This window comes from Amblyomma maculatum, chromosome 3, assembly GCF_055883805.1.
Source record: "Amblyomma maculatum isolate TAMU_Amacu chromosome 3, ASM5588380v1, whole genome shotgun sequence".
Lineage (NCBI taxonomy): Eukaryota > Metazoa > Arthropoda > Arachnida > Ixodida > Ixodidae > Amblyomma > Amblyomma maculatum.
In genome coordinates, this window is record NC_139346.1 from 190,233,731 (window position 1) to 190,256,390 (window position 22,660).

The 22,660-nt window shown below is 43.7% G+C and overlaps 1 protein-coding gene across 1 annotated transcript; it reads left to right on the forward strand.

The window, feature by feature from the left end:
• Positions 1 to 5,182: 5,182 nt before the first annotated feature.
• On the forward strand, positions 5,183 to 22,100 carry LOC146197259 (uncharacterized). The gene is made up of 4 exons (XM_084599057.1): positions 5,183 to 5,469; positions 16,890 to 17,033; positions 19,060 to 20,367; positions 21,148 to 22,100. Exons 1-4 carry the CDS (start codon positions 5,238 to 5,240, stop codon positions 21,285 to 21,287), a joined length of 1,824 nt encoding a protein of 607 aa, XP_084455183.1. The 5' UTR covers positions 5,183 to 5,237; the 3' UTR covers positions 21,288 to 22,100.
• Positions 22,101 to 22,660: the final 560 nt, after the last annotated feature.

The following is a 22,660-nucleotide window of genomic DNA, read 5'->3' on the forward strand; positions in this document are numbered from 1 at the left end:
ACGGACACGATATAAAACTTATAGCAATATACTTGGCAGGCTACTCAAAACTGCGAAGAAAAAATATTATGAATCTGAAATAAACCAAGCTGGTAGTGATTCTAAAAAACAATGGAAAGTGATCAATTCATTATTAAATAGAACTCCTACTACGGCTCCTATAAAGGAAATCCAGACAGACACACATGTTTATCGTGATACTAGTGACATTGCGAATGCTTTCATTGATTCATTTGTCATCGATCAACCTCACGTTACTCACCCCATTCACATGTACCCCCGTCTACCTCATAGTTTCTTCCTTTTCCCGGTTTCTCCTGATGAGGTGCGCACTGTCATTATGAATCAGAAAGATGCAAGCCCAGGCCTTGACAACTTCCATTCTTTCCATATCAAGCTAATATCTTCTCTGATTTGCAATGTGTTCTCTTACATCGTCAACTTAATCTTCAAGACCGGTATCTTCCCTAGCGCACTAAAAAAAGCCAAACTAATACCCGTCTTCAAAAAAGGTGACAGGCGCCTAACAAGTAACTATCGTCCCATTGCTATTCTTTCCTTTTTTAGCAAAATAATTGAAAAGCTGTTTGTCGTCCGTCTGACAAAATACCTCACAAAATTTAACATCATATCTTCTAATCAGTTCGGCTTCAGGTCTGGTTTTTCAACTGAATTAGCCTTAATTTCTTTAACTGATATGATTAAAGATATTATTGATCGTGGTCAATTAGCTGGCGCATTATTCATTGATCTTTCGAAGGCATTTGACTCAATTAATCACAACATACTTTTAGATAAATTAAATGCCCTTGGAGTATCTGGTCCTGCACTTTCATTTATCCGTAGCTACCTACTAAACCGAATCCAAGCAGTTTGCATATCTGATACTTACTCTACACCTAAGACTACTAATGTTGGCGTTCCTCAGGGTTCCATCCTTGGACCACTTCTTTTTGTTTTATTTATTAATGATCTTCCCTGGTGCCTTAAATCTTCTGAATGTATATTATACGCTGATGATACTACCGTACTAGCATCTGACTCGTGCATAGATTCTTTAACACGCAAATTGAATACCGATGCAGCAAACATAGCAACCTGGTGTCGAAATAACATGCTTACAATTAATGCATCCAAATCTAGCTTTGTCATCTTTTCGTCTCCTCTCAAGGCTATTCCTGCATCTTTACATATTTCCCTTAACTCTCACATACTCTTTGCCATGGATCATGCGATGTTCCTTGGCATAGATCTTGACTGTCACTTAAAATTTAACAGACATATATCCTCCCTTTTAAAAAAATTAGCATACGGCATAAGGGTGCTCATCAAGGTGCGAAACTACTTCAGTTTACATACGCGCATTTCTCTCTACTATGCTTTCATCCATAGCCATATGAACTATTGTATTTCGTCTTGGGGAAACACATACAGAACACACATAGCTCCGCTACAACACATACAAAATCAAGCCATACGCATCATTACTTCTAACAGCCATTTGTGCAGTGCTGCGCCCTTGCTGCAAGCTCATAACATCCTTGAAGTCTCATCCATGTTTCATTATTCTATTGGCATCCTCGTATTTAAATTCATGAGTGGATCACTTCCCATCTCAATAATTAATAGTACCCAGCTCCCGAGACATAGCTTCACTCGGTTTTCATGCCAAAATAATATTTTACTGCCAAAACCCAGAACTAATTACGGCAAATCCACAGTTAATTTCTCTGGCTCATTTCTGTGGAATTCATTACCATTTAGAATTAAGCAATCTTCTAATATTCATGCCTTCAAGCGTAATTTTCGTACTTTTCTGCTATCGGGCTAAAAAAAAAATAAAAAAAAAATTATTAATTGATAAAAATACTTATGCCACATACAATTGTTTTCCACTGTTTTGCATTTATATAACATGTTCTCAATTTATATTCTGTTTATATTACGCTATCATGTATTTCTGCGTGTTCCACATTTATATTATATAACAGTTAGTTTTCATCCGCTGTTGTTTGCACTTAATTATTTTTGTTTTGTATACTTGTAACAGGAGGTCCCCTGTGCAGCCATTGGCTTTGGGACCTCCTCCTGTACTTACCAATATTTGTATTCATTCTTTGCATTGAATCAATAAATTCTGATTCTGAAATAAATTCTGATTCTGAATCTTTCATGCATTTCTAACTTTCCATATTTAAGCTGCCTGATATTGCTCATTTGGCTCTATTCTTGTATTCTTAGATTTAACTGACTCCTGATCCATTCCTCCTAAACGCCTCCCACTGGCAAATAATCTATTTGGGACATTTGAGTTTCGATACACTAGGTAAAATGGAATATCTAACTTTCTTTTTAAATTATTGTGCTTATATTCTCCTCGCCGTCGTTTCTAACTTCCCGGCTCTTTGACGATGATCGTGTCATCTATAATCCTATAATGAACTAATAGCATATGTTATCACCCTCTGAAATAAACTTTCAGAAGAGTAACTTTGCTTAACTTTAGCTGGCTTATATCTGAAATATTTACAAGACCTCACTGTTGTGACGCGCTCCTTTGTCACGCCTACATGCATTCCGAAAACATTACGCGATTTCCTTCATTGATTCACAGGCCTTCCATCATCCTTCATCCTTTCCTTCATCAAAAAAAAAAAAAATAGAAGTCCTGTCTCCACCGGAAATAACCTCCATCCCTTGAATCCCCAGCAGAGTGCTATAGCCAACTGCGCTACGCCCGTGATCGTGAAACACGCACATCGTAATTCCTGTTGTCTACTGGGAGCACGATAGTTAAAAATCAGTAAATAAATCCTCTCGCCACCGGGAATCGAACCACCATCTCTTGCATATATATATATATATATATATATATATATATATATATATATATATATATATATATATATATATATATATAAGCTTTCACGGACCTCAAAATACACCCGCAGAAAAAAATACCCCCGCAACTCCTACCAGAATGCCTTTGATGCACTAAAATACTCTAAGGGCTCTCACCAAGTGCTCTAACCTTAATAGCTAGTCTGAGATTTCAAAACCTCAATTAATCTGTGAATACTTTAACGAAAGTACATGCGTGCTGGCCAGGCGTCAATATAGTGATACCATATGCAATGGAGGCCCACGAGCATGACTAGATCAAAAGGACAATCATCTTGATTATCTGCAGGAAAAAATCTAATTCCATACGAGATGAGCGGTGATAATGATGATAATGTCATTAGCAGTGATAATTATGGTGAATTTAGTTGATAACGATAACGAGAGCAGACGTGATGCACCGTGTGAACCAGCAATGGTTATGCTTTCGCATTTCTGCAGTGTAGATTCCACAGTGCTCTCAGAATTTTTTAGGGTCAATTTGTGACATGCCACCTACATAACTCTGCTAAAGGTCTATACGTGCAGCAGTGCTTTACCGTCGAATTCTGTAAATCAGTGGAATATAGAGAACGTCAGTATCAACAAATCTCCAACACGATAGCTCTCATTCTGACTCCTATCATACTACTAACCTGATTAATATCATATATTTAAACCAGAATCCCAGCGGCAGATTTATCCCATTACAGTATTTTTTCACATCAGCAGTGGTAACTATTTACTTACACAAGTCTTCTATCGAAGAGGATATCATCTCTCACAAGCTCAGAACAAGTTTCATACGATTCCATCAGCCAGTCCGCACAGTTCATATCCCGTCATCCCTGTAGAGGCCCCCATCACATTTCAACGATCACATTTCCAGACTTTTGCTTGTGACATGAATCACTTTCCCACCGAAGGTGGGAATCATAACCAATAATTACCTTTCAGATCTTCAAATCCTTCACTGAGTAAGTACTCCCGTCATCTTAAACCATTGTCAACAGTTGTGAGTTGCTGATGCACTTTTTTTTTTCAGCTACCGCTTTGCCTGCCTGGCATAGACTTAGACTGTCTCATATGGGAACCTATAACGAAAAAAAGATGTGTACATAATATTCAGTATTACTGCGATTGGGTTCAGAGGTTGTGCGCCTTGTGATTGCGCGAAACATTGTGCGTTACAACATGTTTTGTTAATATGTTCAAATTGTGGGGTTTGCTTCATGTGGTTCTGCTAGTTTGCTTCGTGTGGAAGTCTCTTTTGAGTGAAGTCCTTTTTTTTTTTTCGCGCAGAAGGACCTGTCTAGAGTATTCTGCGGTAGAATTTACGCCATTCATTTTAAGTGCTGACAGTGTCTAATAACGATGAAAGCAAAAACCGTCATCTAAAGAGGCTGCCATCGTCTTAGGCCTAGCTTTGATGAAAAATACATGGCGTTGCATACGCTCCCATCCCCGTGAACAGAATGACTCCTCAAGCCATGCAAGCAAGCAGCATAGCATATATTGTTCTTATATATGATTTTTAGGCCCGACGTGCGGCAAGGCAAAAACAACATAAGTCTGGCCAAAGGTCCCGCAGCAAAGGTTATGTGTTTCGAAAGATAGAACTCCAACGGGGTACGCAAAGCGCAACTTTGCCCTCATAGAAATGAATTCTCTCAATCAGTCCGCAGTCACCCGGAAGAAAAGATGCCCCGAGCTATGGTCAGAATTTGTTTTTTAGTTTCCTTGTTCCCGAAATGGTAACGCATAATATCGTAGTTAGTCCCTCTTTTTCCCCATCTTTCGTACTGCGCTGCAGATTCGCTAACAACTACGGCGGAATCTTCAAAAACGTCGGTAATATTCACGTGGTGACTGGTCGCTGGCACATATAAAGCGTTTTTGTTTCTTGAAAAGAGTCACTCGAGATATCGAAATGAGGTGAAGTTCAGCTATAATGTTTAATTGCCCCAGACATATTTGCTTTCAACAACTGTCAAAATTAAATGCGCCATATAACTACCGCATTAAAATCTGTTACTTCAAAGCTTAGAATATGTTGCCACGCATAAAACAACCTTCCTCGTTCTTCTTGGCTTCTGCCAAGGTTGCTCTGGCTTTTTTTTTTTATTTAAATATACCCGTAGAAAACTAACAGTGACATTGAGATGCAACAGGGTGCTGCTAACTCTCGGTGACGGACTTGCTGCCCTTGGCGTCTCAGGAAGCGAGCGTCACCGCAGCGTTAACGGCGCGGCGCCCGCGCCGCGGCGCCAGGCAACGCTGTGACGCTGTCGACGGCACTCCTCGGCTCGCGCGTCAGGTGTAATGCGACCGCGGCGCAGTGCGGAAGCAGGGACGCGATGTCTTCACAGGAGAGCGCAGCTAAGGCCCGGCGCAAACGTCGCAAGACCGGGCCAGACTCGCGCTTCAGCTGGGTGGTCGCCCTCGCGTGCGGGGGCGTCAACGTGTTCATGCATGCGTCGGGAAAAGTGGTGGGCCTTCTCTTCTTCGGCATGCTCGAGGAGTTCGCCGTGAGTCGAGAGACGGCCGCCTGGCCACTCGTCCTCAACAACACGCTGCTCAACCTCGCAGGTGGGTTGCTTAACAAAGTATGAAAGCTGAACAGCTGACTGCTCACTTCAGTGTTAAGGCCGTCATGTGGAAGTTTGCAGCCAGGTTACGAGGCCCAGGTAGGAAGAGATTATAGTTTTAGTTGTGCTGATTGGAACAGCGCCTCAATCACGATGCCCCAAAGACCGATCTTGTTTCAGGAGACCTCTCAAAATCCTTTCTATATACGGGCACTGCCGGGCGGGAGTTTCAGCTGCGTACGGAAGTCCTGTTGAGGATATAGCGAAATGTGGCTGCGTGAGAAGAACTGCGTGTGTAACGGGTTTTTTATGCACGGAAGAGCCGCAGCTACTCATCAGAGGCTCGTGCCAAGGTTACAATGACACCTGCAGCCCAGGCACTGCATCACCGCAGCATGTGGTTGTTGCTCATAGCCGTTCACTTGAACCGTATGAATACATAGGCACCTTATCACGTCCACGGGTGGGTGCACAGGTGCTCGCCGAGCAGCGGTGCGCACTCAAGTATACGCCTTCGAGTCTACCCGAAAACAGCTCGTTCGGCAAACAAGAATGCAACCGCACAGCATGTTTGCTTGTAGAAACGCCAGTGATATCGGCTGATAGCTAGACTCCGCTATCGGTCAGCGAGTCTATCGGGCGGTAGCCATTTGAAAAAGGTGTCATGCAAGAATATCTGGACATGATTTGCGGATCGATGGCAAACGAGTCGGCATTGTGTAAGTAAGGCGATCCGGAGCCTTCACTCCTACTTTCAAAGTACTAATGAGGTACACGTGGTTCCTTTTGGAACTGTGCATTTCGAATGTTATGGAGGGACAATTTTGCCCGGCGAAATGCGTCCCTCCTACCCTTATACGATATTTCTTTCAATATCACAGGTTTTCAGATTGTAATGCAATCAAATCGCCCGTTACATTACAAACATGCATCTCGTTGAGTCCCAACTGAGTGGTGGAGTGAGCAGTACCGATAACGATATCACAAGGTCATTTCCCGACGTTCCTTTCTTATTGTACACCTGAATACTTTACACTGTGTTGGCAGCATTATGAAATTCAGTTTTGTTTCTATAAAATAATGAGAACGAAGCGGGCATTAAGAACAACTATAAGGGCTTGTTATTATTAAACATATAAAGTAAATGTAGAGTGGCACTTGTTCACCGAATACATTGCTCAATATAATTGTCAAACAGTACGCTTTGCGTACAAGCGCTGCGAGCAGGTCCCACTAGTAGTGAGACCAGTACACGGTAGTAGCAAATATAGCAGCAGTTGTAGCCATCGGCGCTTTTCTTCTTTCTTTCTTTTTTTTTTTTTGCTGCGAACAAAGCAAACCAGATGTCATCTTCGCGAGATACGTAACGAAGTGTCAAATTGGACCTACATAGGAAATTTTTATTTACATGTGGAGTACTGACAGCACCTTCTTAAATATATCAGTGTTACCAACATTTGAATACTGATAACATGAATCTCTTTCCTCATATTAGTGTTTTTTTTTTATATGAGTAGCATTGTGCTGCTGAAAATCTGTTATGAATCCGTTAATTGCACTCGTAGAGTTGTTTTTTAATTAACCTGATCTTCAGCGCTGAACTCGGAACGTGATTTTTCGCATGTTTGGATAGGAATTGCAGCGAATTTTTTCTTTTTTCTTAAAGGCGGAGAAATGGTGTTGTGTTACAGTACGTGTTTTCAACAGAAGCTGGCTTTCTCAGGGATGAGTCGATCGCGATAGCGGAAGCAGAGTGATCGTTGCCATCCAAGAGGCAGCCTGTGAAGTGTTTGCCACGTGAAGATAAGATAGACGCGTTTAGCATGACATGTTTTTGACAAGTTCTGCTATAACAACAGAAGAAAAAAAAAAACAACGCGCCGTGATGTTGGGGAACTTGCCGTTCGGTGGCCTCTAAAGCACTTCTTTAAGGCCTTCCTCATGGTCCTCACGAGCGGCTTTGATTGAGGAGTTCATATAGAACCCTTGATGGGCAAAATGCTTAATCAAAATCATTCTCGAGATACTTCGTATGCTTGGAGTTGCTAAATAATGAAACAACCAATGCATCCAGTCCTCGATTCCAGTATCTGCCCCCTTTCGCGGAGCTAGAAGCAAAATGAGGTCAGTGATAACATGAAGCTTTGTCTAGACAGCGGTCACTGCGTCCCATTGGAAAGGGTTTTGTCTAGGGAACTGTAGCGAAGAGGGTATCAACCTTGTTTGACCTGGCTGGGACAAGAGCATGTGCAGAGTGCACTGATGTGCTTTACAACTAAGCTGTCCGATGGGAATTCGCTGCGTTGTTGAACAAGGTAAACAACAGGAAACTCCTCTGTGGTTGGACAACGTTTCCCCAACCCGTTTCTGCAATACCTTGAACAGAATAAGGAGCAGTGCTCTCCGCAGTTTGCGTCGGACAAAGAAAAACGACGCTAAGAAGTAGGTTCATCACATTTCTTGTCCTCGCCAAGACTTTGTCAAGCGAGCGGATGGACAGCTCCTTCGTATTCTTTGTGGGCTTTTATAAACATCGCATATCTGGTACTCGTTAAAAAGAGCGGAATTTGCATTTAGAGCTAAGATGTCCACTTTAATTATAAATCTAAATCTGAAATGGTCAGTGCTGCTAAATTTAGGGCGCGAATACTGCGTTTTATGAGAACGTTTTTACCTATTATATATCATCAAAATTTTCAAGGATCACACAATCGACTTCTAACGTGTCATTAACGAGAGGTCAGAGTCAATGTAATATTCGTAAATATACTCTATTACTTTGTTTCAAGAGTGCACGAAAGTTAAGAAGATAATATTGAGAACTTAGTGTATATTCGCTCGCAGGCAATTGTCTTGCTTGTTAAATGTGAAGAGCACGGTACGTTGGCGGAGTAGTCTTGGAAACCGATTTCCACACCAGCCGATAAAAGGGGCTGTAAAAGCACGAAGTTGTCGCGTTGACGTTTCCTCGGCGACTCTCGTAAAACGTTTGCCGTCATCGCGAGCTTGCCTGCCATTCGGCCGCAGTGTTTCCCACGGAAAAAGAATTCCTTGTGTAAACTGTGGCAAAGCTATGGTTCTCAGCCTTAAATAGGCATACCGGGAACACCTCCTTAGATTAACGAGGGAAGAGGGTGAAAGACGCCTGCTAGAACTGTGGCACTGGGAGTACCGGTGCATTAGACAGGCGAAGGTGAGCACGAATGGGATTGTTGCAAAGGAATGTCAATACATTTATCCAGGTCAGTATGTATATGCTACATCCAAGAAGCTTTCAACCTTCCAAGAAATGTTTCTCACTAGGGGATTTGCTCCAGGTTGTATAGTAAGACTACCGCATTCTGTTATCCCCGTTGTCATGCAACCGAAATGAGTGCAGGATGCTTAAGGTGAGATCCTCGACGTCCCCAAAGTCATCTTCAACTTCCTTTACATGCTCCAAAAGCCAACATTTCAAAATCAGTTCAAGTTGAATTGTTAGCTACTAGTGGGGTCAGTCCTGTCACAATTGTGTCGGTAATTTTTCCACCAGAGCGATATTTACATACTAGTTTTGAGAAATTTTGCAGCCACCTCTGACCTAACACAGCTACACTGCCCAGCAAAACAAATTGCCACAATAGTGATCGACTGCAGCATTAACCATTTCAAGTTAGTATCAGTGCAATTAAGGCACCTAAAATAAAATTGTAGCGTGACGCTACCTTCCGATATGACCGGTTTCTGCTCGGGTAAATACTGTCTTGAACTGTAGCCCGTAGTACAACTGAATCCAAGCAATAACACTCATACACTCATATCCTGCATGATTTAACTCACCCGCATCTTATACCGTTTTTCCCAATGTAGTGACAAGGAGGTCCATGTGTTATAAGCGGCACATGCTGGTGTACTCAAGGTCTGGCCTTTTCATATGCATATATTAAGCGCAGTCGTCTGTTACAAGCGAATCCTGCTGTATTAAGCTAGTACTAGGTGCAGTTCTTCACATAAGCCTCTACGTTATCAATATCCAAATTGATATTTCTTGTGTGTACGTTAAGTGCAGAGGTAGACAACCTCATGATGTTGTCCGCGCCCGCTCAACGTTTTTTCATGTTTCCTGATACTACGTAGCTATATATGTATAAGCCGGAGGCTTAGCGCAAGAAGACAGGGACAACAGAAACGCTGAGAACAGTACACAGCGCTGTGTCCTCTTTGAAGTGTTTCTGTTGCCTCTGTCTTCCTTCGTTAAGCCTCCGGCTAATTCATGCACCAGATGGCAAGAATGTTCTCAGAAATTATATATGTAGCCCTAAGAATCCGTTATTTATTTACAATTAGAGGTTCCACTTGAAAAGCAGATTTATAAATGTACATCATGGTTCTGCTATTGCAGCACGTATTATGGCAATATGGCTGGAGGGCAACCACGTGAGGTTAGGTTGAAACCTCATGAGGCTTCCCACCTCAAGTTAAGTGCAATTCACTCCCTGCCGCACTTTATATCTTTTGTTTCTCCCAATAATGTTTGCAATGGATGTCTTGGGGTTATGCACAAATGGAAAACAAACCGAAGTGACTGAACGGGGCGAGCAGTGTTCATTTTTTTCTTCCATCCCGTCAGATAGCACTGTTCAGTCACTTCAGTCACTTATTGTCAGTACGCAACAGTCAGTCCGACTCACCTCTCTCTTTGAGACGGAAAATAGCGCAGCATAATTGACACTCAATCTCAGTGCGTCCTGCAGAATAACACAGAGCTTTTCTTTGCACTGCTTTCCCACACTTCTCTCGACAGGTGGAAACAGCGGTACACGTACGCCGCTATTGTGCACCGGTCGAATCCCACTTAGGAAATCGCGAAGCAAGCGAGGCCACTCGGATTCTGTGTACTCGAGGCAGGCACAGCCGGCTGCACTCGTGGGGGCTCGCTGAAGCGTATCTGCGGCGGTTGCATCCGTTATCGCTGGCGCCCATTAGGAGCGCTTATCCGTAACAAAGGAACGGCGTCGCTGCGTGCGTGCGCGCTGTGAGGCGAACATGATCTGGGCTGATACGCGCTAAAACGCTTCCCCCTGGTTGCGCTTCTCTTACATTTGCTCTCTGCTGTCAGCTCACAAGTAACGTTGCAATTTTCCCCAGCCCGAGCTGTTTCCTGTTGGCCTCATTCAATTTGAACGGGTTTTCGGCTACAAACATCGAGATGATTACAGTACAACCTGAGCTACAGACCATGCCTTTGCGTCCACTATTTGGAACCAGGTGTGCTTGGTAGAAATATACATGCGATGTGAGCCTGTGAGTTGTTATCCAGCATTTCGAAGCAGAGGACTCAAATCTTTGCTAATTTATAGCATCCCGAACGAAACACGTCTAGTTCTTGACAAACAGAATGCTTGACGTTGATAGAACGCCTAATTAGTGTATACTGAATATTTAGCTTTTCACATTTCTATTCAATGTTTTCTTGCCTATGAAGGAAGCCCAGCGAATAATGAGTATTGAGCAAAGAATGATAAGCTGTCCTGAGCGAGCTATTTACGTATAATGCGTAACGCTCTTCGTCTGCTTTCAGATATAATCTACTACGGTCGATGACCTGCATTGCGGTTGGGCTGATTATGCGTGTTCCTCCGCACGTACTTCGAAGATTTGGGGCAAAGCGCGATGACGCGCGCCCTGGCTGCCTATTTACATGGTCATTGTGAGTAACGTCTCGTCAAAATCAGATTAGATCTCATCATTAGGGAGAGGCTTTGAGTTTTAGCACGTACATAAATAGAAAGACGCGGTAACAGACAAGCGTGTATCGCTTCCGGAGACCTCAAGAGAATCCCGTGAAGTTCCGTTTCGGCCGTGTTTAGGAGATTTACAGGATCATCCACTTCTAGCTATAACATGGTCACTGCTTTCAAAGCAACATTGCGTACGAACCAGTCACATATCGATGAAAACCGATGCAATCATAGATGGACACGGACGTGCTGCTTTACATGGCCTATCACTTAGCTTTATTGCGTGGCTGGGTCGGACGCAAAGACGCTTTGAAAGCAGCGACCGTGTTATAGCTAGACGTGGACGAGGCTGTTCAAATGTTGTTTTATTCTCTTTGTCGGGCTAAAAATCAATAGCAAACTCTTTGCGAGACGTAATCACGGAGACATTTGAACTGAGTTTTCAATAATGAGTGCGCGTAACAAATCATTTACCTGAACACAAAATATACGTTAATTGTCTCGCTACATGCACAACACCACCCTAAGGCAATGCAGGAGCAGAGATTTGGCGGATGCAGTATTATTGTTGCGTATTATAGCTGATACTTAGCCAGACGAATATCAAAGGGAATATTCGTACCAGTCATCTGCATACACAAAACAACAAACTGCCCCTCTCTCAGCCCTAGTGACGTTCTGACTACATTAGCTAGGGGCGACCTTCTGCTCAACTCCCGAACGTTGTGAGAAGTCTTTCAAAGCTATTTCTTAACTGTGCTAAGGTTGAGGCAGCGACAGCAAAGTAATGAAAAAAGAAAACACTTTCTTTTGAAGCTGTCAATTAGCAACAACGTGTGGAGAATGGTCTCCGTGCAAAGGTACTTAGCGTAACAGCGACAGCACACCGACTGTAGGAACAACGAGGTCATCCATCTTCGCGTACGTGCAGACGATGTCACGAGGTTCCCCTCAGCCAGCGTTGCAACTTGTGCGAGGTTATCAGCTCCCAGCGACGGAGGCGGACAAACATCAGGAAAATAACTACTGCGACTCAAGTTGGATTTCATTATGCGCGCTTTGCTTGCGTTGGAAGTTGTGGTAAATCTATTTCAAGATGCCATATAGACTAGTTCTGGTCACTAGGTGCGCGCTAGCCACTGTTTAAGTTAGGTTCTTAATGTGCATTCGCGTCATTCGGCGCCAACCTCAGGGTCATCATGGCGAGAATGAACAAGAAAACAAAAACAATTAAAAGTTAATATACTTGCCGGCACATCGTCCTTACCTCACCCCTCTTTCTGCAGTCACGAATTGTACGGACCCTGATTCAAGTTTTGACAAGGCCTGAATACCATGGAATGCCGTTAACGTGCACAGGATGCTCAACGCATTTGGGCTGGTTTCGTTTCCAACTTTTCGTTTCAGATGAACTGTATAGTCACGTCCCAATATCTCAATAATTGGTCTCTCTTTCTTCATGTGCAAAACAAGCACTGAACGGACATTGTGCAATCATGTTTAATGAGTAGAAGATTCGTCGCGTGTACATACATCTTTACATGCCAGCCAATTTTGATTGAGTTTTATACGCATAAACCAATTCCGCTTTGAAATGTGCTGAAAAGAAAAAAATATAAGTAATCGAAATCGCGAAAATATTTAGGTAAAATCTGCCAACCAATAAGAAAAGGAACCAGACGTGATGCCGCTTGCTTACCCGGTATTTTATAGGATTCGGCGTCAATTAAGCCTATTTTTCCATGCGCGTAGCAAGACATCCCTGAAGAGCACTGCATGTTTGTAAATAATGGAGCTGCACTGAATGGTACATCCGCAGTGAGAGAATCATAAGAATTAAATTCTCGTACAACCGTTTTCTTCACACCGTGAACCGAAACCAAGTGCTAAATGCGAAGCGAAATGTCAGGACATCCCCTTAAACGCTACACAAAGAATAGTTGCGTCCCAATTTTGACGCCAAATCACGCGTTTATTTCTTCCGACACTGTTTTTCCCCATTAAAGGTTGGGCAACAGCGACGAAATTTCGACCGAACGGGCTGTGTACGCTTCGAGTAAAAAAACAAAAAAACAAACAAAAAAAAAAGAACAAAGACATCATTTGACGCCATGGAGCAAGACTACTGACTAAAATGGTTACAGGTGTAAACAGAAGCGAATATTTTTAATATCAGTATGGAACAACCAGGGGACGCCAATACAAAAAATGAGGCGTGATGGACATTCAGCGATTATTGCTCCAAAAATATCGCTGATCACCTCGCCTTATTATTTGTATGTATTCTGTCCTTATAGACGAACACCATCCGCAGGCATTTTCGACTTTAGTTATTTTGTGTGCGCCATCTGAATTTCCCCTATCACATTGAACTTGCCAGTGCATTAACCATGTTTAGCAATTGAACATGCGAGCGTGAAATTGTTGCCTGAGCTTCGGATGTGTATGCATTTGCACGGAGACCGACTGAGATTTCGAGCTACTATACCTGCATCCCTATAGCCCACTGAATTTAGATGCATATGGCAGAAATCAAAAGGATGCCATAGCGGATTGCGAGCGGCTCGAGAAAGCCGGGTCCAACTGTTGATACGACGATTGCATTAGGGTTGTTTGCAAACGGACTGAGAGCTTCGAAGAAAGCTTCTTCTACATCCGCCGGCACGCTGCAACCATCGCGCTCGCTTAAGTGATCGCAACACAAACAGACTCCCATCTGAGCACCGTATCTATTGCACTCGGCGAGCCTAAAGTTGTTGACTGTGCCATGACCTTTGAGGAAGAGGCCGCACCTTGTAGTTTATGTTCCGGTGCGGTAAGAACCCGAGAACACCTGAAGAAGCAGAACAACACTGCTATTCTTACTTCGTCTTGTTTATATATTTATTTCAGAGTTCCTCGAAGTTCCAATATTCATTCTGTCTGACAGCGGAAGAAATATACAACAGCCAAGCCAAAACTACTCACGAGTTTATAGTTTTATGTTAGAGTGCCAGGCTTACATACCAGCCAGGGAGTTCATGCGTTCTGGGTCGCATGAACAGAGTCCGGCTGCTCTCAATTAGAAGTGCGCCACTGAAAGTGGCATCGGAAATGTATGTGAGCTCAACTCAGAGGGGCTTCCTTCACATGTTATAATGTGTACGTATTATGGCACTTTCGTAACCGGAGAATGTCGGGTTGCACCCTGTTTACAGGCCTGATTGCAGATTGCGCGGGATGGGATAAATGTGGGACGACACCAAACGGACGAACTCAGAGCCGTACACTCATATCAGATGGTAAATCTTGTAATTTACAATCTGATATCAGTGACCTTCTCGAAGTTCGTCCTTATGATGTTCCACATTTACGCAATATCGAACTATTCTGCAGGAGCAAAAGCAGCGATTTTTACCGCCTCATTAGTCGGGCAGTCTGACGTCCATTGTTAAGTCCGTGTTACCTTTTACGTTTTTTAAATACGTGTACCTAAAATTGCTAATCCTGATCCTTTTTTTTTATAAAATAATTAGAAAACGTATTGATTTGCTGCGGCACCTGCTGCGAACCTCTTTGATTGCTATTTTATTTATTTATTTATTTATTTATTTATTTATTTATTTATTTATTTATTTATTTATTTATTTATTTATTTATTTATCTATTTATTCATTTATTTATTTATTTACCATCAAGGCCTTCGGCGTTACAGTGGGGGTCGTGAAAGGCGAGATAGAGGCAGTTGTTTACTGGGTTGACACAGAACCTTTGTGATTTGACAGACCATAGTGCCGCTCAAACTCCTCTTGAAAGGTATGGCCCGTCATAATTAATGGCTTCCGTCGTCGGCTTCGATTGCAGATGCTGGTTAGCGCACATACTACTTGCTTAGCCATTAATCTCTAATCTGTGCCCTTATCATATCACACATGCTATTAGCTTATACTCGTAAGGACACGCCCTAATATATGGAAGGAGACACTAAAGAAATACAGTCCTATTTTAACTGTTTTAAAGGGTCATTGTAGTACACGAGTAGCACGTCTAACTAGAGGGGAAAGGGTCCGGATGGGTTCAATTTTCATCTCACCCCACATCTCAAAGGATGAACACGAGTTCGCAGCGTCTGCCAAATCGACCATGCCGTACTGTTTCGTGTCGTCACACAACCTGGCGGTCCTGCCACCTGCAAACTACCACCTGCCCGAGGTACGCTTGAGATTTTTTGGAGATGTGAGGATTCAAACATTCGACAGTCCTCTAGACCCACGTGTCATACCAGTGATAAAACGACAAATTGTTGATTGGGAAGTACAACACGGCATGTGCTTCACGCCGTGACTTATGCGTACGTCCCTCTTCGGGATTGTACCTTTAAATATGTAGCCCCGCCGTCAGCCAATCCCTCCAGACTTTCTGGGTGCGAACACAATTACGACGTGTTTACGGGTAAACTATTGGTCTGTTTCTCTTCACGTGTGGCCAGCAGTGGAACCTGACGCAAAGCACCAAAACGTTTTCATTAAAACACGGCTTGTAAAAAGAATAGTTTGCACTCCGGCAGGGTGGCTGGCTTCCCAGAGACATTTCTGACAGCAAACAGGTAATTATTTCACGCATCAAAGTTCAGCATATATGTGGCATTCCCAGGAAGCCTATAAGTTGTAGCACACAATATAGCTCTCAGAGTGCAGCTGTCGCGTCTAGCTTTCAGCTTCAATGCCGCAATGAAAGGGTCTGTAACCTAACAGACCTCCTCTGAGAAGCGACAGTATTACAGTATTACAGGATCATGCACATGCAGCAGATGGAGTGATGACTGTCGTCACGGCTTAGAAGTGACAATTATCTTTACTAAAATAAGAATCTTCACTGGTTTATTTTTGTTTTGTGTTATCCTCGCAGATGTTAAGTAGCCGGATGTAAACAAAATAGTAAGTATTTTATTTTTCGGCAGTTCACAGCACCTTACATCACTCAGCGGCACTGAAATTGTTTCTCTGGGCGCAAAAATAACTGCTGCCAGGAGACGCACGGGTCACTATGCTATAAAAAAGATCGCATTCTAAACCATTGAATGCTCCCTTTTGGTTGATAACATTCCTTGCCTAGCTCCACCTGACGTTGCCCAGATAAGTGGCGCACACTACTCATGGCTTCGACAGAGCGTGGAAGCTCATGCTGGCACGCGCAGGCAGTTGGCGCGGAAAGCACTACGGAACCATTAAAAACTGCTTGCTCATTTCTCCCGACGCTCTGTGTTACGGAGCTAGGATCAGCACGGTAAACTTCAGTGCATGCTGGCTACGCTGTTAACCCGGGCAGAAATGTAACTGAACTTATGTACTATGCAGGATCTCTCAGGCCATGACTCAAGTAGGAGAGGAGGGTCTCTGTGAGTCTTAGGTCTTAGACATGTTTTCATTGTATCCAAAATTTTCGATGAGGGCGGAGGAACATTGAGAAAATACGCCTAACTCAATGGCGATTTCCCACTGTCCTACGATTCTCTGGTTGGCAATGCGGAACAGCTGATGTGGTACATTTGTTTGATCCGTATTGGTCTTTCGCGTGGAAAAGCATAAATTTAGCAGCCATTTATTCATCGATTAAGAAAATAAACTACAATGGTTATGAAGCATGTTGAGATTAAACACATTAAACAGCCTTAAAGTCTGCAAAACAGGACTGCTTTCCAAGAGAATGTTTGTCAATGCAGCTCCCGTCTTCGGATTCCTGTCCAAGTTCTTCCCCATACGGAGCATCATTCTCTTGTCGTCAGCCATATCATCAGTGTCCGTGGCCCTGTGTTTCTTCGTCTCCGATGTATTCTACATCTCACTTCTGTTCGGTGTCATTCATGGTAAGTAGTCGAATACAACTGCACTTGCCTTCACCGTGTCAGTGTAATCGGTTCGGCACGAAGTGACACGAGGTTATAGCGCTGAGTACCTGCTTCGAGTTCCAGCATTCACAAAGAGGGTTTAGCTGGAAACTAGCTGAGTATTACAAATATTCGCCACAGTTAAAAATCATATCACAATCGTTTCTTCCTTGCGCAGCTAGGCCTTCTACGAGTCATATAATTCATGACTTTAGCAACAGTAATTATGTAACCCGTATTCAAGCTTTGCAGAGTGTCGGACAGGACAGGAATATTGGTTTCTAGGTGTTGGATAGAAGGAAAAAAAAAATACTACCATACGCGAAGCGAAGCCTTTCTCTGTACCCATTATCAAGGTATAATAAACCGCACGTTGAAAATCGGACCATTCACAGAAGCAAGCATTTCGACCTTACCATGAAGTATAATAGTACGGGGTAGCTTTGGTGTTGGTAATATTTTTTTTGTGTGTGTGAGGGAATCACACTAACCAGCTTGGGATATTTGAAGTGCGAGCAAGTTGGTATTTTTCTCCCGGCTGCGTGTTAAATAGTGCTTTTTATGCGCACTTTTTGAGAGAAAGCTGATTTTAGTTATCTTTGCAGTAGTGACGAAACATTTTTCTTCTTAGAAATCTATCTCCCAAGCGTGCTAGACTTCGATAAAATAATCTGTCGCGAGAAGATATATGTGTGAACGCAGCAGATCGCTTTGCTTTACGGTAAGGTAGCGCACCGGTAACGCACATGGTCCCGTCTTGCACTGGCCCTTTGCACGCTCTGTCACATGGTGGTTTGTCATAAGTTGCGTCTCAAAGTACAAGCGAGCTCGAATGAAATGGGAGCAGTGCTAACTGTTCATGCCTGGAGTTGTCGACATATCCCGAACGTAATATTTCTTTTTTAGCTTTTGGACGTAATTTTTTCACATATTAAAAAGCTGCACCATAAAAATCTGGATTCCCGCAGGTCGTATATTACGTTATTTATTTCCAAAGGCGCACCGTATTGGTTTTCATGCACCATTGCATCATATTCCGCTGTTATCCCACAACTAAAGGTTGAAACTACTATAAAGGTGGAATTAAAATAGTACAATAGCCAGTACTGCAACGTAAAATGGGAGATTTTATTTGCCGACAGAAGAAATCCGGCACAGAGGCGCAACTGTCACGAGAAGGTAAACGTTTTTTCCAAAGTGTGGTGAACGGATGGCCTAAATGAAGTATCTATTGCTACAAATTTCTTTGAATTCGAAATCCAGTGTTAAATAAGTTCATTTTTGGTTGCGCAGGCCGATGATTGCGTTCAACCATAAACCATATTGTCGGCGGTAAAGCCGTTCCACGGTTTGCAACTTCTTGTAGCATTCGGCATTTTTGAACTGCACTACACATTTCTAGTCAGCTGCCTTGCTAGCGTTCACAAATAATAACACTGCTGCTATTTCAAAGGGGGCAGTACAGTGAGGCCCACAAAGGTAAACTTTAATTTGGGCGCCAAACTTCTGCCATTAAGCAATGACATCAAAGTTTTTAAGGGGTTTTCACAAAGGCGTTTCAATGCGCGCATATGGCTCAATTCAGAACACAAGTGTGCTCAGTCAAGCTTCAAACAGACCCAGTCGAAAAAACGACAAAAATTTTTTGTCGTCACAAAAAAAAAAGAACAACAACAACAGGGAAGTTTATCTTGTCAAAAGAGAGGTTCTGGGTGGCTTGTCAGCGAACCTATTGTGAAATGAACATTGTGGTAACATCAGAGATTTGTCTAGTTGAAACGGAAGAGTACTTGAGAAAAACTACAGAAGTAGAAAAAGTACTACAAAACCAGGGAAACGTCTGGCGTTATGATATAAGTACAGAATGTCTTGTGATATTTATGACACAGTTTTGTAGATATTTTGCCTGGTGAGGAAAGGTAAAGAATTGGAGCAAGCAACTGCGTAGATAGCTTGATAAAGCGGGGCATGTCCAGTCTGATCCAACCCCGGTCCTTCCACGCAGGTGCAGCCACCTGCGGTGCCGTGCTGATGACGCAGGTGTGCATCAACCAGCATTTTATCCGCAGGCGCGGCACGGCGGCCGGCGTGGTGTCCGCCATCTCCGGGCTGAACTGCGTCATCTTCCCGCCATTGTACGAGTACTGGATGAGCCACTATGATCTCCACTGGAGCTTTCTCCTGTTGGGTGCCTGTATTCTCAACTCCTTGGCCTTCGGCCTCATGGTCCGCTCACCCAGCTGGCTCATCGTTAATCCCGTCGACTACTCGAAGCGTCGGAAGAGCATCTTCACGCGAGCCAATGTGGCCAACAAGGGACTGGCCAGCTGGATCACACACTTCAGCGAGGACGACAACAGTGACTCTTCAGACGAAGAAGGGCACCTCGAGGCGTCCAGGCACCTGTCCGGATCGGTACGCTACTTCTTTAGCGAAGGAATATCCACATCGGACAGCCAGACGCAGATCGAGATGATGCCCGTAATACACCGGACAAGTATCGCGCCCGTCAAGCTTCGTCCTGGAGCATCGGAGGAAGTACTCCGTGGGGACGGCGTCATTGAGTGCCAACGCTCTGATGTCATCTACAGTGACGACATAGACTACAATAGCTCGCCAGCGTTGGGCCAGTTGCGACAGGCACACCAGCTATTGATACGAACACCGGCGCCGGATACCAGGGTCACGGTACATCCGCTCATGACTATTCCAACGGGCTACACTCTCTGCAAGCCGCTTGAGCCTGTACCTGGCAGTGGTCCGTACTCCAAGCACTTCCAACGGAAGCAGTCAGCAGGAGAGCAACCAGACAGCGAGGACAACTACAGCAAGAAGCAGAAGTTCTGGAAGGTTGCCAAGACTTTCTTAACCATTTCCTTCTGGCATCTGACGATTTCTCAGTTCGTTGTACAATTTGGCCTCGGAGTGTTCCTGCTGACCATTATCGACTTTGCAAACGACTGCGGAATCAGTGCAAAAGATTCGGTCTTCTTCATGACGTCTTTCTGCATCGGGGACATGCTCTCTCGTGTGCTGACGGGCTTGATTGCTGACAGAGGGTCTGTACACTTGGAGTTCCTAGTGGCGCTGGCGTACGTACTTCAAGGTGTATGCTACGAGTTCATGTGCTACATCAAGAGCTACCTGTACCTACTGCTTCTCACCCTAGGCATCGGTGTAAGCCACGGCTCGAGAATCTTCATGCTGCCCATTTTCCTCACAAGAAGTTTTGGACTTCGGGGCCTTTCTGTCAACTTGAGCGTGGCAACCTGTATCTGTGGCGTCCTGGCATTGATCAGGCCGTTCTTAATTGGTAAGTCGAATATTGATGTTGTTATGAAACGAGCTTTGCAAACGAGTACTCAAATGAAGCTTTAATTTCTCATCGGAATGAACTCAACCTCATGAGAGCGCAGAATGATTAAGGCAGGTTTGCTTTTCTTTTTTTTCTTTTTTTTTTTGGGGGGGGGGGAGGGAGGTTCAAGTTATTCTCCATTATTTCCGTGCGTGGTCCAAAACCTTCATGCTTCCGTTTGGACATGGCAGAACAACAGTGCGGATACACAGCGCACAAACGGGACGCACCGTCACCACTGAGATTGTAACAAGGCCGTTGCATCACCTTCTCTCCAATCAGTGAATGTCACGACATGCGGTTGAGCAATAAAGGATCAGCCAATGAATCTGCGTGTATGGGCTTGGATAAAGTGACCACCTGACTCGACTCAGATCCGTGCTCGCACCTTCATTTGCTGGCATTTTATCGCCCATCCGTTGTCGTAACGTAGGCTTCTGCGGTGCTTTGGCCTTGTCAAGATCTCTGTGGTGACGGAAACACCCTACACCCGTCTCATCATTCTACTAGTACTCAAACGAATCACTGAACTAACCCAGATGTTCCAGACTATAGGCCTTATCCCTACGCCCCTTATTATCGCTTCGATATGCGATAATGCTGTATTCTTCACGGAACAAAATGCCGATAAATTTTGAAAATAGTTTTATACCGTGGTAGGCACGCGCTTCTCGTTTCGCACCATAAATAAAAGGTAGATATACTAAACAACGCATATCTTATTTTTCTTTCTTCAAGGTTACTTCAGAGACCAGCAGGGTACCTACAGAGGCCTGTACCACTTGATCTGCATCGTTAACATGACGATAGCAGTGACGTGGTTCATCAAGGTGCTTCTCATCCGTAAAAGAGACCGGATCACACTTCAAGGGATCTAAGGCCTTACTGCACCTGGAAGTCCAATTTTACACATTTCAGTTTCAGCGTCCATCCTTTCAAATGAACTGGCTCTATGCGAGAACGTCATTACAAATAGCTACACCTGAAAAGACACTTGTTTTGCTGGCAGTGATTGTGTTGAGGTGTACTAATGAAAAGATGAAGAAAAAAACAAGAAAACGAACAGACCCAAGAGCATCGTGGCTCAGCGGAAGAACTGCTTTTGTTTAGCTAGTTTAGTTCTCACTGTGTCCTTCTTATTTTTACTTCATGGATCCCAGCTAGCAATAACCAAGAAAAATTATGCAATGCAATCTCAAGTGACGTTTGTTGCTTACAGGCATTAATGTGCTTACTGCATTCTGCAGGGAAACACTTTGTATTTTCGTAACATAGGCACGCTCTTATTTTAGATGTCTGTGAAGGCGGCGTTTTTACAAGGCCGAAGTAGCACACACTCCTTGCGTAAAAAATGGGGACAGGAGCCGTTAGCTTTGCATGCTGTGACTGAGTCGGGGATACCCTCTACATATCTCCAGCTCATTGTGTGGTGTAGTATTTATTAATTTAGTCCACAGCATTTTTTCCATGAAAGCGTACGCATGTGAATGAAGCGGGCGAGCCTAGTGTGTGCTAGTAAAAGGACTTGCTTCGCAGTAATCGGAATTTGCAGAGCGTGTTTGGATATTATACGCATTTTCAGTGTTCAGTACGACTGTTATTGCATAATGTATACAGCCGGCATTGCAATGTAGCACTGTGTTCTGCGGGTACACACTACTAATTTGAATTAAAGTTCGAAGAGCAAACAATATTGAAGTTTTGTTTCATTCTTCTTTTGTAAGAGCGTTAGCTCTTCTCGCGCGTTTGGTGACTTCGCGTTGGTTTGTACAGGTCTGTCACGTGAACACCAAGGGCTTGAGTTGGAATTTCTTTAAGTACGAAGCATCGTTCACCCTGGTGGATTGCCACCCTAGACACTCAAGATGATGGTCCCCCTAGGTCACGTGATGTCATCTTAGATGGCGGCTACCCTAAGTCCACCCTAGTCTAAATCTACTCCCTAAATTACTACTAAATTATTAGTCTAAATTGGCCCTCGCTATGATAGGGTACCGGCACCTTCGACCTCTGGGGCTCCAAAATGGTCACAATTCGCGTTGGAAAGGGGTGGGGGTCTCGTACCTTGGGAACCACTGGTCGTATAGAAACATGTAGGTGGTGCCATACAATTCTTCTCGACGAGATTTATGCCAAATAATGTTGCGATGGACGATAACTACGCTAGATTAGGGAGTGGCGAAATCCGGATTCTTTCAATGCCCCATATATGACGCTTTACTCGATGCCGAGGTGTGCGGAAAGGGGGTAC

What these genes read in the sequence shown, in the direction of transcription:
- LOC146197259 (XM_084599057.1), top strand. Translation starts at nt 5,238, where the DNA reads ATGTCTTCACAGGAGAGCGCAGCTAAGGCCCGGCGCAAACGTCGCAAG. An exon ending in CACGCTGCTCAACCTCGCAG is followed by an intron (nt 5,470 to 16,889) that starts GTGGGTTGCTTA and finishes TTGTCAATGCAG; the next exon opens with CTCCCGTCTTCGGATTCCTG. An exon ending in GATCAGGCCGTTCTTAATTG is followed by an intron (nt 20,368 to 21,147) that starts GTAAGTCGAATA and finishes TCTTTCTTCAAG; the next exon opens with GTTACTTCAGAGACCAGCAG.